This window comes from Cimex lectularius, unplaced genomic scaffold, assembly GCF_000648675.2.
Source record: "Cimex lectularius strain Harlan isolate CLEC.00 unplaced genomic scaffold, Clec_2.1 scaffold226, whole genome shotgun sequence".
NCBI classification, from domain to species: Eukaryota; Metazoa; Arthropoda; class Insecta; order Hemiptera; family Cimicidae; genus Cimex; species Cimex lectularius.
Window position 1 is genome coordinate 607,410 of NW_019392846.1, and position 14,637 is coordinate 622,046.

General features: G+C 34.1%; 1 protein-coding gene across 1 annotated transcript in view; it reads left to right on the forward strand.

Moving 5' to 3' along the window:
* LOC106666988 (nephrin) overlaps nucleotides 1-14,637 on the forward strand; it is a 464,482-nt gene that overhangs the window by 396,585 nt on the left and 53,260 nt on the right. Inside the window, exon 3 of the mRNA XM_024228661.1 lies at nucleotides 5,440-5,619. Coding sequence (XP_024084429.1) covers nucleotides 5,478-5,619 — 142 coding nt within the window. The 5' untranslated portion in view covers nucleotides 5,440-5,477. The remainder of the gene's footprint in view (nucleotides 1-5,439; nucleotides 5,620-14,637) is intronic.

Consider the following 14,637-nt stretch of genomic DNA (forward strand, 5'->3'; position numbering starts at 1 on the left):
GCCCGGTTCAGATTTACCTAGACATTACCAGAGGGTCCTTACCACCAACCCTACACGTTATTTCTATATCCCAGCAAATCTTCTAACCCCGTCGGGGACGGCGCGGGGCGCCTTTCGGGCTGAGGGAGCCCTATTTCTATAACCATCTACTTGATCCCTCCTCCGGTCGCCACCGCCCCGCCGAAATCGGAACCCCTTCAATAATCCAATTTTAGAAATCGAATCGCGACTACGCATAAATAAATCTAAAAGGTTCTGTCCTGACCGTATTTGCAGAGGAATAAGATGAAGAATCAAAGGACACTCTTACAATCCGCCGGTTTCTTTCTTTAAAAGGTTGTGATCTCAAATTCTCCGAGAGGATTCCTCTTTATTTTGGCAAGTAATCCGGCTCTTACAACATTTTCCTCTCAAATATCGAGCTCACTCAAAAAAAGTACTAACAAAATCAAAACAGTATCAACATATATTCGCAATTTTATACTTCTGCTATAATATAAGGGAATATAAAGACCCATGAATATATATTATATTTATTAAATTACACACACATCATACAATCGAAAATTTACAAAGAGACATATATTTTTTTTGTTGTGAGGTAGTTGTGATGTATCTGACTCTCTACAAAATCTAGAAAGACATTCGGGGTCAAATTAGTGTGAAAAGATCTCCATTATCGGTCAAAATTAATTTTAAGATTAGCGTAAAACGTGACAAAAAGTAAAGAGAACCAGGGCAAAAGTGTAAACTCATTTTCCGTAAACTTTGTAATCGTTTCGAAAACAAACGTTGAAAAATGGATGAGATTTCTTCCCCAACCGAGATGAAATGTAAATTGATCTGAAAGAAGCGATGCACGTTCTAGATACCTAATTTACTCTGCCATTATAAATTTGAATTGAAAATAACTACTTATTTATAATATTTCGAACAGAAAGCAATCGTTAAGATATAATTATTGGAGCAAAGAAATAAACCTTAAATTAAAACAAAAGAAATAACCACAGATTTAATTTGATCAAAGATAAAAAAGTGTAATAATAAATTGACACTTACTGTTAGAAAATTTTGTATAAATAAACGTGATAATAGAGAAGACTCCCAAATATCCTTGATATTCACACAGGCCAATTCAAAATTCTCAAAAAAACTTCCATGCTCTTATTTACTGTTTTTAATGAAAAGACGTCCTTTGCAGTACATTTAGTAAAAATCTTTTCAATAGAAAACATGAAAAACTCACCTAAAATACCATTTATATTACTGATAAAAAAGCAGTGGCCTAAAGATCTACAATTTAGTGATAAAATAGAATTTTAGCATAGGTTTCCGCTATTTCAAGGTCATCGTTATATTGAACGCTTTTCAAATAACGTTGACCCGATTTTCGCTAAGTTTCCTAGTGACTTCAAGTTATAGACGTATTTTGCAAGCTTCTAAACAAAGGGACCTTTACTGCTGTTATAGACTGACGATAGTTTGGCAAATTCTGAGGACCTGATAGTTGTATAAGTTCTAACGTACAAAGTAAACAATTTCAAAGCAAATACAAGTTAAATGAAATTGAGGACGATAAAATTTTTAAAAAAGCTATCTTAACTTAACAATTTTAAGGAAACCGCAATATTACAGTTAAACATGTACATTAAATATAAACATTACTCATTAGGTTTTAGAGAAACTTTTTCTTTACCTGTCAACGTTTCGATCTTTATTGAGATCATCTTCAGGGCCTGCGATTTATAAACATTGTTTAAATTATACAAATAATGTAGGATGTGAAAAAATGAATTTCTATCATGTTGTATAAATGTATTTGTACAATTTAAACAATGTTTATACTCCCGGGACCTGAAGATCTTAATAAAGATCGAAACGTTGGCTCGATTAAGAAAATGTTTTTTTAAACCTTCGTCACACCAGACCGCCTCTCACGATCTCCAAATAATCATTACTCATTACAACCATATTCTAAACCTACCTCTTAGAATTTTAGTTTTTAAATTGTATTTAGGCAGTTCAGCCAAAGGTTTTACAAAATTGGTCTGGTTTTATTGAAGGAGTGATTTATTAGGTTGCTGTATTTCTATTTGTCAATCCTGCTTGTGTATTGACATAACAACCCAATTTTTTAATGTTATAACACCAAATATGTTTTGTTAGAAGTAGGGATTCATGAAAACCTGTACGCATTGTACACCCTTAACTATAAAATAAATTTTATTATGTTCTTACATACATAATTTTTTTAATTGGACAATTTCTCCAACACAAACCTATTTTGTTGACTTTACCGTCACCCGTTATTCGAAGACAAATAACGTTGTTTCAGATAGCGTTCCGTTAAATCTGCGTATGCGCAGTTCAATCAATTTAGCGTTACCATTCACGTTAACGTTAGGCAAAAACTCCGTAATCACTAAGGATTTATATCATTCAATGATGACGACGTGCATGAAACATGCGCCCTTTGGAACGCAAACTGATTATTAACTTTTTTTAGTTTCCTGTAACTGCATTACATGCCCCCCCCTGTTTCTTGTTATTATAGATAGCTGGGGTGGAAGTATACACAAATTTAAGAAACCAGTAGACTAATAGTATAGGAAAAACAAAAAATTGTTTTGCGCTAAATTATTGTCGGTTAAGGGAAAATTGGATATTGACGGATAATATAGCAGGTTACGTAAGGTTTTTTGACCTAGTAAATATATGCTCTTGTGGATTTTTTTAACGAAGGTCAAAATAGCTGGTATGAAATGAAAAATTTTCGTCGTTTAATGCAAAATTTCAACAAGAAACTTCTAAAAAATTTTGCAATTTAATTATAAACATACTTTTCTTTAATTTTTCTTGAAAAACAAGTTTAAAGATTTTTTCCTTCGTTCACAAAAGTAAACACGGATTTCACCTTGGGGGAACTAGGACGAACAGACAAGAGGAAATTCCCTTCTGCAAACTTGTAAACTTTGTAAACGGTTGTAGACCAAAGTTGAAATATGGGAAAACAGCATCGAAGCCCCCCCCCCGCCAAAAGGCCCGTTTTCTCTCCCAGTCATGATGAAATGTAAATTGATCTGAGGGAAGCGAAGCACGTTCTGGGGCCCTCATTTACCTTGTCATTATACAAGAGCCCAAATGTACGCGGCTCTTGCGCTCACGGCCTTTTTTTCTAATTCGAATTTTAATGTCCTGGTCGGAGCGGTGATTTAATGCAAAACAGCCCTTAATTATGGCACCCCCCGCCAAAATGGCGGTGGGCCTCCAATTAATTTGTAGCAGGTCGGGATAGAGCCCATTGCCGTTATCGAAATGCTCGTTTGTATGGTAATAGAGGGTGCTATTCACAAAGTGTCGCGGCTCACCACTATACAATCCACTAGTTTGCTCTGTATAAATTTTAGTACGTTTTGCCGAATTTTTATTAAACGATTTCAGCTTACCAGGAAAGTCATCAGCGAGCGTTTTATAGGCGAAACTTGGATACCTCCCAATGTTGAAGTGTCAAAAAGGAAATCTCAAGCAGGGTCGTTCATATCTCCTTTTTTCCTAACTAATCAATGATCATAAATCCTTCGAATAACTTTTAACTTAACCGTCGAAAACGTGTTTTTTTTCTTTTGATTTTTATTTCCTTGCAGATTCGACAATAAAATCAATTACAAATCACCATTTACGGTGTGTGTTTTTATAAATCAATAAATTACCAGCAGGCCCTTTGAGGATCACCCACGTCGGCGTGACCTCCGGTCTTTACGTCCAGCCAGCAAGACTGGGCTCCGGGTCATTTCAGCACCCAACGTTCTTAAATACATTCTTTCCTATTTACTACACACCATTCACTTAAAAGTACTATATAAATAAAACAAAAAAATAGAAATCGGGACAGGAAACCCAGCTACTCGGCTCCAGCACTTCTCATATCGTGTTGCATGCCTACACGCTTTTTAAGAATAACGAAGCAATCTCACCATTAAATTAAGTGGAACACATCGAGCAATCTTTCTCTACATGCTGGACACATACGCGGGCTTTGGCTCAAATGTGTTCCTGTGTCAACCTTGCAAGGCTTACCTTAATCGGACGAGGATGATCCTTCTTCTATGAAGCAGATTCTCCGAGGGCCTAGTAAACGTTTGTTAACAATACCCGTTTAAAAATATTTTCTAAGATGAACGCAATATATTGCTAGGAAACTTTACGAAGAAAGTAAGTTGGTCTGAAACATTTTTTTCTTTTCACCTTTATATACAGTTGATGTCAGTTCCTTTAAAATTCAATAGATCTGTTCGTTCATCCAAAATTGCTCGCATCCTACAAATTTGAAGAATTGTTTGAAATTTTTGTGGTAAATCGAAGGCAAAATTTACAGTAATAGGGGTATTCACCAACATTAGTTATTAGGTAACATTCGTATTAAATCGAATAGAGAAATTCCAGTAAGATAACGCCCTTTCTTTTCTTAGGATGTTAAACGTTAATTTTTCCGCAATGCAGCGCGTGGTGATTGGTACAACCAAAAATAAAACTATAACAGTCCTTGAAGGCTTGTTATTTGTTTCGGTTTTCTTTTGTGTTAAATTGGAAGATGCCAAAGGTTAATAAAAGAGGAAAATTAATCAACTCTTTCATTCAAAATGCTACCTATGCACTCGAAAAGTAATAACAAATGACACGTTTCAATTCGTGTCGACATACCTAACCTGTATCCTAACGTCTAACAGCCTACTACTTTATATGATATGGGATGTATCTATTATGAATGAGAGTACAAAGACAGGTCAGAAATTAACAAAAGAAATGTATTAGTCTGATCTAATTAATGCGTATATAAGACTAAACAAAAAACAGCTGTTAAATTCATGGCTTCCATGTTGGTTACCTACGCCCTAACGGATAGCAAAGTGACTACATTTTCGACCTAACACCTAACATTGGCCCTGGCATGTTAGATCGAGCAATGTTAACTAGCCGATTCTAACAAGTCTCAGTTTTCTAGATCTAACAGGACTAACAGAATAAACTGGGTTAACACAAAGAAGGCAAAAAGGAGGGAAAATTTAAAAAGGTGGGGGTTGACATGGGAAGTTAGTGTCCGAGTGGTTCGAGGATATGATAGCTCAAATGGTAGAGCAGCGGCGTATCTAGCCGCAGATCGTGGGTTCGAATCCCGCTCGTGACGCTGACTTTTTTATCTCAACTAAAAACCTTATTTAATTGAAAGTTACACCTATATTTGTTAAGTAATGAAGTTATTGTAGGTTTTGCTCAGAAGAATCAAACCAATTGTTGTAAACAAAGCCAATTAAATAATTACTTAGAATGTTTTTAGAGTAATAAACATCCTTTACTTATTAAATTTGATGCATATTTATAATTTTATTAACGGTTAAAATATAACGTTAAGTTAACATCAGTAATTTTTTTTGTCTACAGGATTTTCGTCCGTCATCCCTGGTTATCCGAGGTACACGATGATCGGGGACTCTAGGAACGGAGTCTTCAACTTGCGCGTCGTGAACGCTAGTCTGGACGACGACGCGGAATTCCAGTGTCAAGTCGGACCCCAGGGTGTACACAAATCGATACGTGCCAACGCCAGATTGTCTGTGATATGTGAGTACTTCTTCATTTGCAAAAATTATCTATAAAAAAGGGGACTTTTTACAAGGTTGTCCCTCAGCTCAAGGAAGAATCTTTGATATTTAAATGATCCCTTGCTGAAGATTATCACCCTTCCACACCTCCTTCGGCTACAATGTAAATTTCAAAGGAAGTTTAACTTAAGTTTGAACTCACTAGTTTTAATCTCAACCAAAACCCTTAATTAATTTAAAGATATTAATTGGTCAAGCGGACCACGAAAACTAGTTAATTTAATAAGTTAAAATGAAGTACACTTCACTAAAGCTCTCCGTGGCCATTTCATTTGAAAAATGGCAAAAAGGAGGGAAAATTCAAAAAGGTGGGGTTGAGATGGGAAGTTAGTGTCGAGTGGATCGACGTCACGATAGCTCATGTGGTAGACTAGCGGCGTATTTAGCCGAAGGTCGTGGGTTCGAATCCCGCTTGTGACAATGACTTTTTTTATCTCAACCAAAACCTTAATTAATTGAAAGTTAAGTTTGAACTAAATTATCACTACGACATAGAAATTTATCTTACAAATATCTCATAACTGCTTTTTGATTATTATCAAATCTTCAAATGTATAATTTTGTTTCAAATCATTTATTTTGCGGTGTATGTTGTTATAGTTTTCACACGGCGTAAATTTTATTTTTACCTATAGGCTATAGTTCTTTATATTGTCGGAACAGATCAATCATTGCGATGTGTATAAAAAAGGAAACCCGAATACAAACATGATTATTGGCCGTAGATGATTGATATAAGATCGATTTCTTTGGGTGTTTTTTATTACGTATTCTTTTTATACCAGGGTAAAAAGAATTAATCAAAAAAGCTATCTAAATTATTTAACAATGGGTTTATTTTGGTTTTGTGTGTTTTTTTGTATGATCTGCAAGTAGAATATATTTTGAACTTCTTTGTTTAAATTTTTGGCCAAGTTTACACATACACATTACAGTAATTTCAAAATTGGCAGACAGAAAAACTTTGCTAATTACAACAGGTTGTACATGCAGCATAATGCGTACTTATCTTTAGAGAAACCTAAGTCAATTAAAAAAGCAAACAAAAAATTATCAATCCTATACTCCAGCGAAAAAATATTGTTCTTTTAATTAGGTTTGACATTATTACTTTTAAATTTTTGTTTCCAGTTTCTATTTCGGATCTAATATCACCTTCTCTTTTCCTCATTTGTGAAATAAATTCCCCGTTCCACCTATGAAAGGGGTAGGGATATTGACGTTAAGTTTTTGTCATTGGTTCGTGAGGGGGTGAGATCTCTCACTTATAGTTCTTTGTAGCGCCATAAAGGGGACGCCAGGTAAGTCCAGAGGGACAATAAAGTGACGTAATAAACTCTCGCTCCCACAACCGAAACAGCATCGCCAAGTTTCATTGTGAGAGGAGCAATTCCTTGTCAATTGTTTCCCCGGCGCTTAACTCTTTCCTTTTTCCCCACTTTGAACAGGTGGACTTTTTTACAACTTCCTTACATCCGCTCTTCAACGGACGACGGCTGATCGTTTTCTCTGCTTCCTTTATCTGTCGAGCACCATTCCTTTTCTTTTTCTTCTTCTTTTTTTTATTCAGCACGTAGGATTTTTTTGAAGGGAGGATGTTGTATTTCCCAACATGGCATAAAACAGTCCCGCATATGAACTAGATAAAGTTTTGAGAGTACGAAGTTTTTAGATATGGATGTTCAATTATTCCAATGAAAAATCTTTCCACTTTCAGGTTTTTTAAATCCTAACCTTAAAATTTCTTTATATAATTTACAGCAAATTTGAACGATAGTTTTCTAAAATTGACTGCGAATTACAAAAAGCATCAAACAAACCTTAAATGGAGGAATACGAAAGATATCAACACATTAAAATAACTACAATTATTTATGAGAGATAAAAAAATTAATGGCAAAATAATTTAATAGAATGCAACGAAACAGATTCAGATTTGTTCGGTCATATTTTCAACTGTACAAGATAGTGCAAAATGCGAATTGGCTTTCATTGACACTAGAAAGGGTTCAATCTCTTGGTGGAAATAATTTATTAATCGTAAAACTACTCAGGTCACATCATCATTCATGGTGAACCAAGAGTTATTTTTCGCAAAGAAGAAACAACCAGGAAAGACACAAGCCAAGTAGCTCCAAACCACATCCAAATTTTAAAAAAACCCTATGGACCTTGCAGGCAAATGATGCTCAGTACAACATATCTTGGGATAGTCAGCAAAGTCACCAGTCGTCTCTGTCAAGAAACATAGACAACTGCACTAAATTATGTGCTAAAGTGAAGTTGTTAAAAAAAAAAATCATCACTTTTTTGCGGGTGCGAGGTATTTTAACAACCGAAGAGATAAAAATAGCAAATATAGGAATGATTCTGGGGTTTGTCTAACAACTCAATATGCTTCGATAAGGCGTGTTTTCAAACCTGTACAACCATACATGCAATAAGTTTTAAAAACGAAGAGCACAATCAGTGCTAGCTAAAAATTCGAAGTACTCAGATAATTCAGTCGCTTTCTAAAGCTTACTGGTTCAGATATTTGCAAGACAACCAATAATCAGATGTCTTGAGGAGTTGTTATGATGTCTAAAGTAGGACATTCTTGTAATGAATCTGTTGAAATAATATCTAGGGGATCTATGGTTGTTCATAAAAAGGTTGAATTAATTTTTTTTATAGTCATGCTTACAACCCCTTTGACATTTGAATATCTGCATGATGGCAGGCTTTCCTTACTTCTAAAAGTTTACAGGCGTTTTAGATGTCGTGCAAAATGTTGAGATGATTTAGTAGGGATGTAATTTGGAATATTTTGATATAACAGTGTAAGAGAACAAATGGATGACCGAGTCTTTGTATAAAATATGCGAAATTGTCGTTAATCAAATTTTTCAGGTGTGTACACTTGAAAACTTACTTTTTAAAGGATTGTGTGCCCAAATTCTCTGTATATTTTTCATTCAAGAAAGTCATCTATTATATAGGATATTAAAATATTCATAAGGGTTAGAATTTACTATCTTGCTCGTGCAACTTCATCTGTGTGATTCAACTAGGTCATTAATTGTCATGAACGAAATAATACTTTTAATTTTAATCCATTATATTTCGTGGTCCGATTGACCAAATAAAAAATGGCAAAAATGGGGGAAAATTCGAATAATATAAGCTAAAACTAATAGGTTTTGTTATGTTATATAATAATTTAATCCATTATATTTAGTGGTCTATTGGCCAAATTACTTCCTTCAATTAGTTAATCTTTTAAGTAAGGTTTTTGGTTGAAATGAAAAAGTTAGTGTTATGAGCGGGATTCGAACCCCACGACCTTCGGCTAAATACGCCGCTGCTCTACCATTTCAGCTATCGTGACTTCGAACCGCTCGTGGCACTAATTTTTTTCATTTCAACCAAAGCCTTACATAAAAAGATTAATTAATTGAAAAAAATAATTTGGTCAATAGACCACTAAATATAATGGACTTAATAAATAAAACGAAGTATATCTTAACTAAAGCTTTCCGTCGCCATTTCATTTGTCGCCGAGAATTAAATCCTGATAACACGACACTTCAAAAATGGCAAAAAGGAGAGGAAAATTCGAAAGGTTGTACGTTGAGATGGGACACGTGTCCGAGTGGATCGAAGTCATGATAGCTCAAGTGGTAGAGTAGCGTCGTATTTAGTCGAAGGTCGTGGGTTCGAATCCGGCTTGTGACACTAGCTTTTCTATCTCACCCAATACCTTACATAAAGATTATTTAACTTTTATGTTAACAGGTCCTAGAAATTTATGAACACTTTTATCGAATCGGACTATGTTGGAGGCCTTTTTTTTTCGTATTGGGCGTTTTGGAATTTGGCTATGTTGGCAAAGAGGCATGAATTTGTAGTTAACCTGTAGCGACCTGTAAAAGGGAGTTGTATATCCCTGTGGTGAGAACAGGGATGAGGATCATGTAAACAACTCGATGTGAATAAATAGCAGGTGGGGCCCTCTCTTCCGTACCAGCCTGCCTGCAAATATTCACCGGGCTTTAATATACATTAGCCCCTTAATTATTTACAACCCTTCTTCGATTTCTCGTCCTCAGTTTAACCTTATTTTAACGGCGTTTTCACCTTTTTCAACAGGGCGAAAACAATGCTTTGTCGGACGAACACATGCGAGCTTTGTAAATTTCCACCTTTGTCATTTACCTTGTCATCAGATATTAGAGTGCAAATCTCACATCAACTAGATATTTCCATTGGTAACTTTAGGAAGCAGGAATCTCATTTATGTATTATTTAAATTTTCTATGAATATGCTAAGTGCATTATGTAACCGCCCAGACATGCTCACTTTGCAACCTCAAGAAAAAAATAATATTTTGATATTCTTTTAATAATGACGTCTCTTCAGGAAAGATTATAAATTAACGTGTTTACACTTATAAAGTGGGTTGGAGAGTAATTAATAAATTACAAGCATATCTTTGTTAGTAATTTATCAGCACGATTCAGATTCACCTCCAAACACACGGCTGTATATTATTCCAAGTATGTATACAATATCCTTTATGGGTGGTGAGTATTGATTTACAGCTGAAATTACATTATTGTTATCAATTATTATGACAATTACTGTAAAGCGACATTCCATGTTCACTAAATTTATAAAGAGAGATTCACAAACTATGCGCGAAACTCTTGATGATTTTTCAGCTTATTTGTAACAAAAAATATTCTATACATTTTTTGAAAATTCTCAATAGTTTCGGAGATAATTATAAATTAATTTATTATCTTCAAAACGCTGTTTTTTAGGTTAAAACCGTCATAACTTTTTTGCTCTTTACGGTATAGCGAATTTTATAGTATTATTAGAAAGAGGGGTAAATTTCCCATTAGTGATATTTAAGCATTTCATTTTGTGTTTAATCATGAAACAATCCAGTTTTTGTTATTTTAGCCAGAGTTTTAATCTGAATTTAAACCTGAGCAATTGTCAACTATGGGCTATCCAAGTAAGAAAAACGTCTTCGTGTAATAACTAAGCTTGAAACCAGTGTTGTCAAAAATTAGTCATGTCTAATGATTTATGATTGATCACTCAGACCGTTAGTTATGATTGGTATTAAGTGACTAATTTAGACATTAGTCGCCATATGTGATTGATGGCTAAATTAGTCATGACTAGTAATTAAATACGAGGCATGACTAATTTAGTCGCCATATGTGATTGATGGCTAAATTAGTCATGACTAGTAATTAAATAAGAGGCATGACTAATTTAGTCACAATATAGTTAGTCATGACTAAATTTCGATAAATCATGTTCAAATAGGTGCTCAAAAAATGAAAACTACACAACTTCATCACTTTTAAAAAATTTTCTAACAGAAATTTATTTCATCAAAACGAAAATCCTCCAACACCTTATTTAACAAAAATCAATCTTCCAATTATAAGTAAAACTCCGTCGTTATAAAAAGCCAAAAAATAATGATAATGATGATAATAATAATAATAAAAATCCTAGAACAAGCTACGCTTTGAAAAGTAAATATGTTTACATAACCGATCAATGGAAAAAATATTTCTTTGAACTAAAATTTATTCCACTTAAAAGGAGAGATTTCTACATTATTTGGAAAATACACCATCTGGGGTCTTGATTGTAATAAAATAGACATGTAGAAAAATTATGTAACTTTCGTTTTCGTTGATAACACTTTTTGAAGGTTGGCCTTGAGCACGTTTCTCATCTCAAAATTTTTATCCGGAGTCGGTTGGATTTTGGTACGTTGGTCATTGTAGCCAGAGTTGGGCAAAATCAAACTAATTCAATCATGATTAAGAATTTTGATTGAAGTTTAATCATGATTGAATTAGTCATGAGTAAATTAATCATTATATGATTTAGTCATACCTCATAATTGAATTAATTATGATTAAATCATATAATGATTAATTTACTCATGACTAATTCAATCATGATTAAACTTCAATCAAAATTGTTAATCATGATTGAATTAGTTTGATTTTGCCCAACTCTGCTTGAAACCCATGTGCTTTTTTCCTAAGATAAAATGATCATTAGTGGAAAAATAGGGCTTGAATAAAAAAGTCATACTCAAAAGGTGGCGAAAGATTTCCTTTTTCTTTATTCATATTGATAATAAAATATAAAATAATTACTTTTCAAAATAAAATAAGATCCATTTTAATCCTCCGATTTGATGTGACTGCTATGTACATAAGAGAACTTGTTTACCGAACTATTTCAATCCTTTCCCTTTGTTGTTACTATTTATGAATTGACCTTAAACAATTTCTAAACGATCGCAAATGTTAAAAAAGATTCTTTTGCTTGTACTGCTTTAAGCTACAGGTAAGAATTTTTATAAATTAAAGTATTTTTGACGGAAGTATTAAATTTATTTTGCCTTATTAAATTTGAAAAAGAGTTTTAGTTTTTCCCTCTTACTTTGGTCCATTATTTGTATTGTATATCGTTTTAAATTTTCATTTCACATGTTAAGTGAAAAGTCATCCTGTATTATAATTCTCTTGAGTTTTGTACAGTTTTAACTCTTTTCATGTATGTTTATTTCTTTACCCTTAATTTATTATTTAATTCACAATCCCTTTAATATAGTTAATAATTTGTCTAAATTCTTACGGCTTTCTTCGGCAGATTTTCAATTATGCTGTTTCAATGTGCGCAATATGTACTCCTAAAGTGATGCTAATGGATGTAAAAATTTCTACTAATTAAATATTATAAAAACAAAAATATAAATTTTTTATCTAAAATATTTAAAAGGAACTTCCTATCTTGGTGCGTAACAATAATTGAAAAACACGTGATGAATTTAGAATTGTTGAAAAGGGGGGTTAAAATTTTTACCTCTCTAGAAAATTTAAAATATAAAATATGTTTCAAATGTAATTGATTTCTTGTGTTTATGCAAGATTATTTCGAAGAAGAAAATTAATTAAAAAGTTGTTTATTTTTCTCAATTAACTACTACGTTTTCACTTGTCCACTTTCTTTCCTTTATATTTCTCCATCTTATTTTTAATTTGAAAATAACTCTTTTCATGGATTTCCGTTTCGGTGATAATAGAACTTTATCTTTTTCTTCTTATGGAAAGCGGTTGGGAACGTTTCTGGATTCGAACCCGACATACTTACAAATGAGCTTTTTTCATAAACACCTTCACCCCATGTGTTCATGTAGTTGATTCACTTTATATCGCATTTATTCGAACTTTTTATAGCTAGCTTTCTAATTTTTTTTAACCTTTTGCCTTGAAAGAAATGTAAAATTATAAAGCATAAGCATAACATGTGATCTTTTTCTGTGAAAGTTTTTGATAAGGGACAAGCAAAAAAATAAGGTAATTTATTATATCATAATTTCTCGACATTTGACGGCGTTAGTCCAGGGAGAGTAAAAGAAGGGCATGAACCATATCAGGAATGTGTTGTGATATCGCGAGGGGTGCGTGTCGTTATCCCCGTAATTTAAGAAGTTGTCCTAAGGGCGGAGGGAACGAACTGTCAGGTAGATAACACATTGTAACAAAAGAGAATCAGCCGTGGAACGGGTGAAGAGAGATAAGGGCAGATAATTTAGGCAGTGTTCCAGGCAGACTAGAATAATTTACCGACCGACTGGAACGGGAATGGGACCGGGAAGAACGCCGGTATTTAATTAGCATCTGCTCATTGTCTACCCTCTCCTACCTTACAAATCCGCCTGCCACCCCGACTCACCCCTAGTTAAAACGTCTACCTATACCGGGACGGGACAATGAACGATAAACCCATTTCGCTGTCATCATATTATATAATCGTGAGGGAGATACCACGGGTGATGATCTTTATGCTTAATCGAGGTGTTAGTTGATATATTAAAGGAAAATAAGTTTATATCCACTTAAATTCGCTAGTTTCGTGGTCCGCTTCACCAATTAATATCTTTCAATTAATTAAGTTTTTTGGTTGAGATAAAAATTCAGTGTCATGAGCGGGATTCGAACCCACGACCTTCGGCTTGATACGCCGCTACTTTACCACTTGTGCTATCGTGACTTTGATCCACTCGGGCACTAACATCCCATCTCAACCCCACCTTTTGAATTTTCCCTCCTTTTTTGCCGTATTTCAAATGCCGTGTAATCTATTTGAAATATGGAAAAAAGCAGAGAAAATTCAAAAGGTGGGGTTGAGATGGGAAGTTAGTGTCCGAGTGGATAGCTCAAGAGGTAGACCAGCGGCGTATCTAGCCGAAAATCGTGGCTTCGAATCCCGCTCGAGACACTGACTTTTTTATATCAACTAAAAACCTTAATTAATTGATTTATATCCACTCATTGCAATTTATCGATTTAAGCTTTAGAAAAGATTTTAGGAAAGGAGGTTTTATATTTATTTTAAGAACATTATTTTTAGTGAATTTAATTAATTCACAGTGCATGTAGTTTATTCTCAATATTTCTTCGTCTTTCAAAATAATTTTCGTAATCTCTTATCTGCCTGTTCCATTCGAAAAGATTGAAATTCCCCTTCTATTTTGTGTCGATTTTGACGTTGAATAATCGTATAATGAAGTACCTCTGTGTAAACACTACGAAAAAATATGTGCAATAGCAAATAGGATTTATTCCGGATGGAGATCACCCCCTTCCGAGAGTAATCGTCTCAGGGCGCTCTTTGAAAAGAAAGGGCTCTAGGATTAAACCGTACCATATGGAGGCGCCCTTATAACTTGCAATCAAAGCTGTTGTTATAATTCCCTAAGAGAAAGCTACAGTCATTAGCAGTACTCAGGGATTAATCAGAGATAGTGACAGGGTACACTTTATGTCTCACTTCGCCCCACTCAAACAAAGGATCAAGAGTTTGTCTCAATTAGTCACTAATTAGATTAAAAGCGATGACGTCAGCCGTTCGTTGTTTCCTACGACTTATGACGACAGAGGAAAC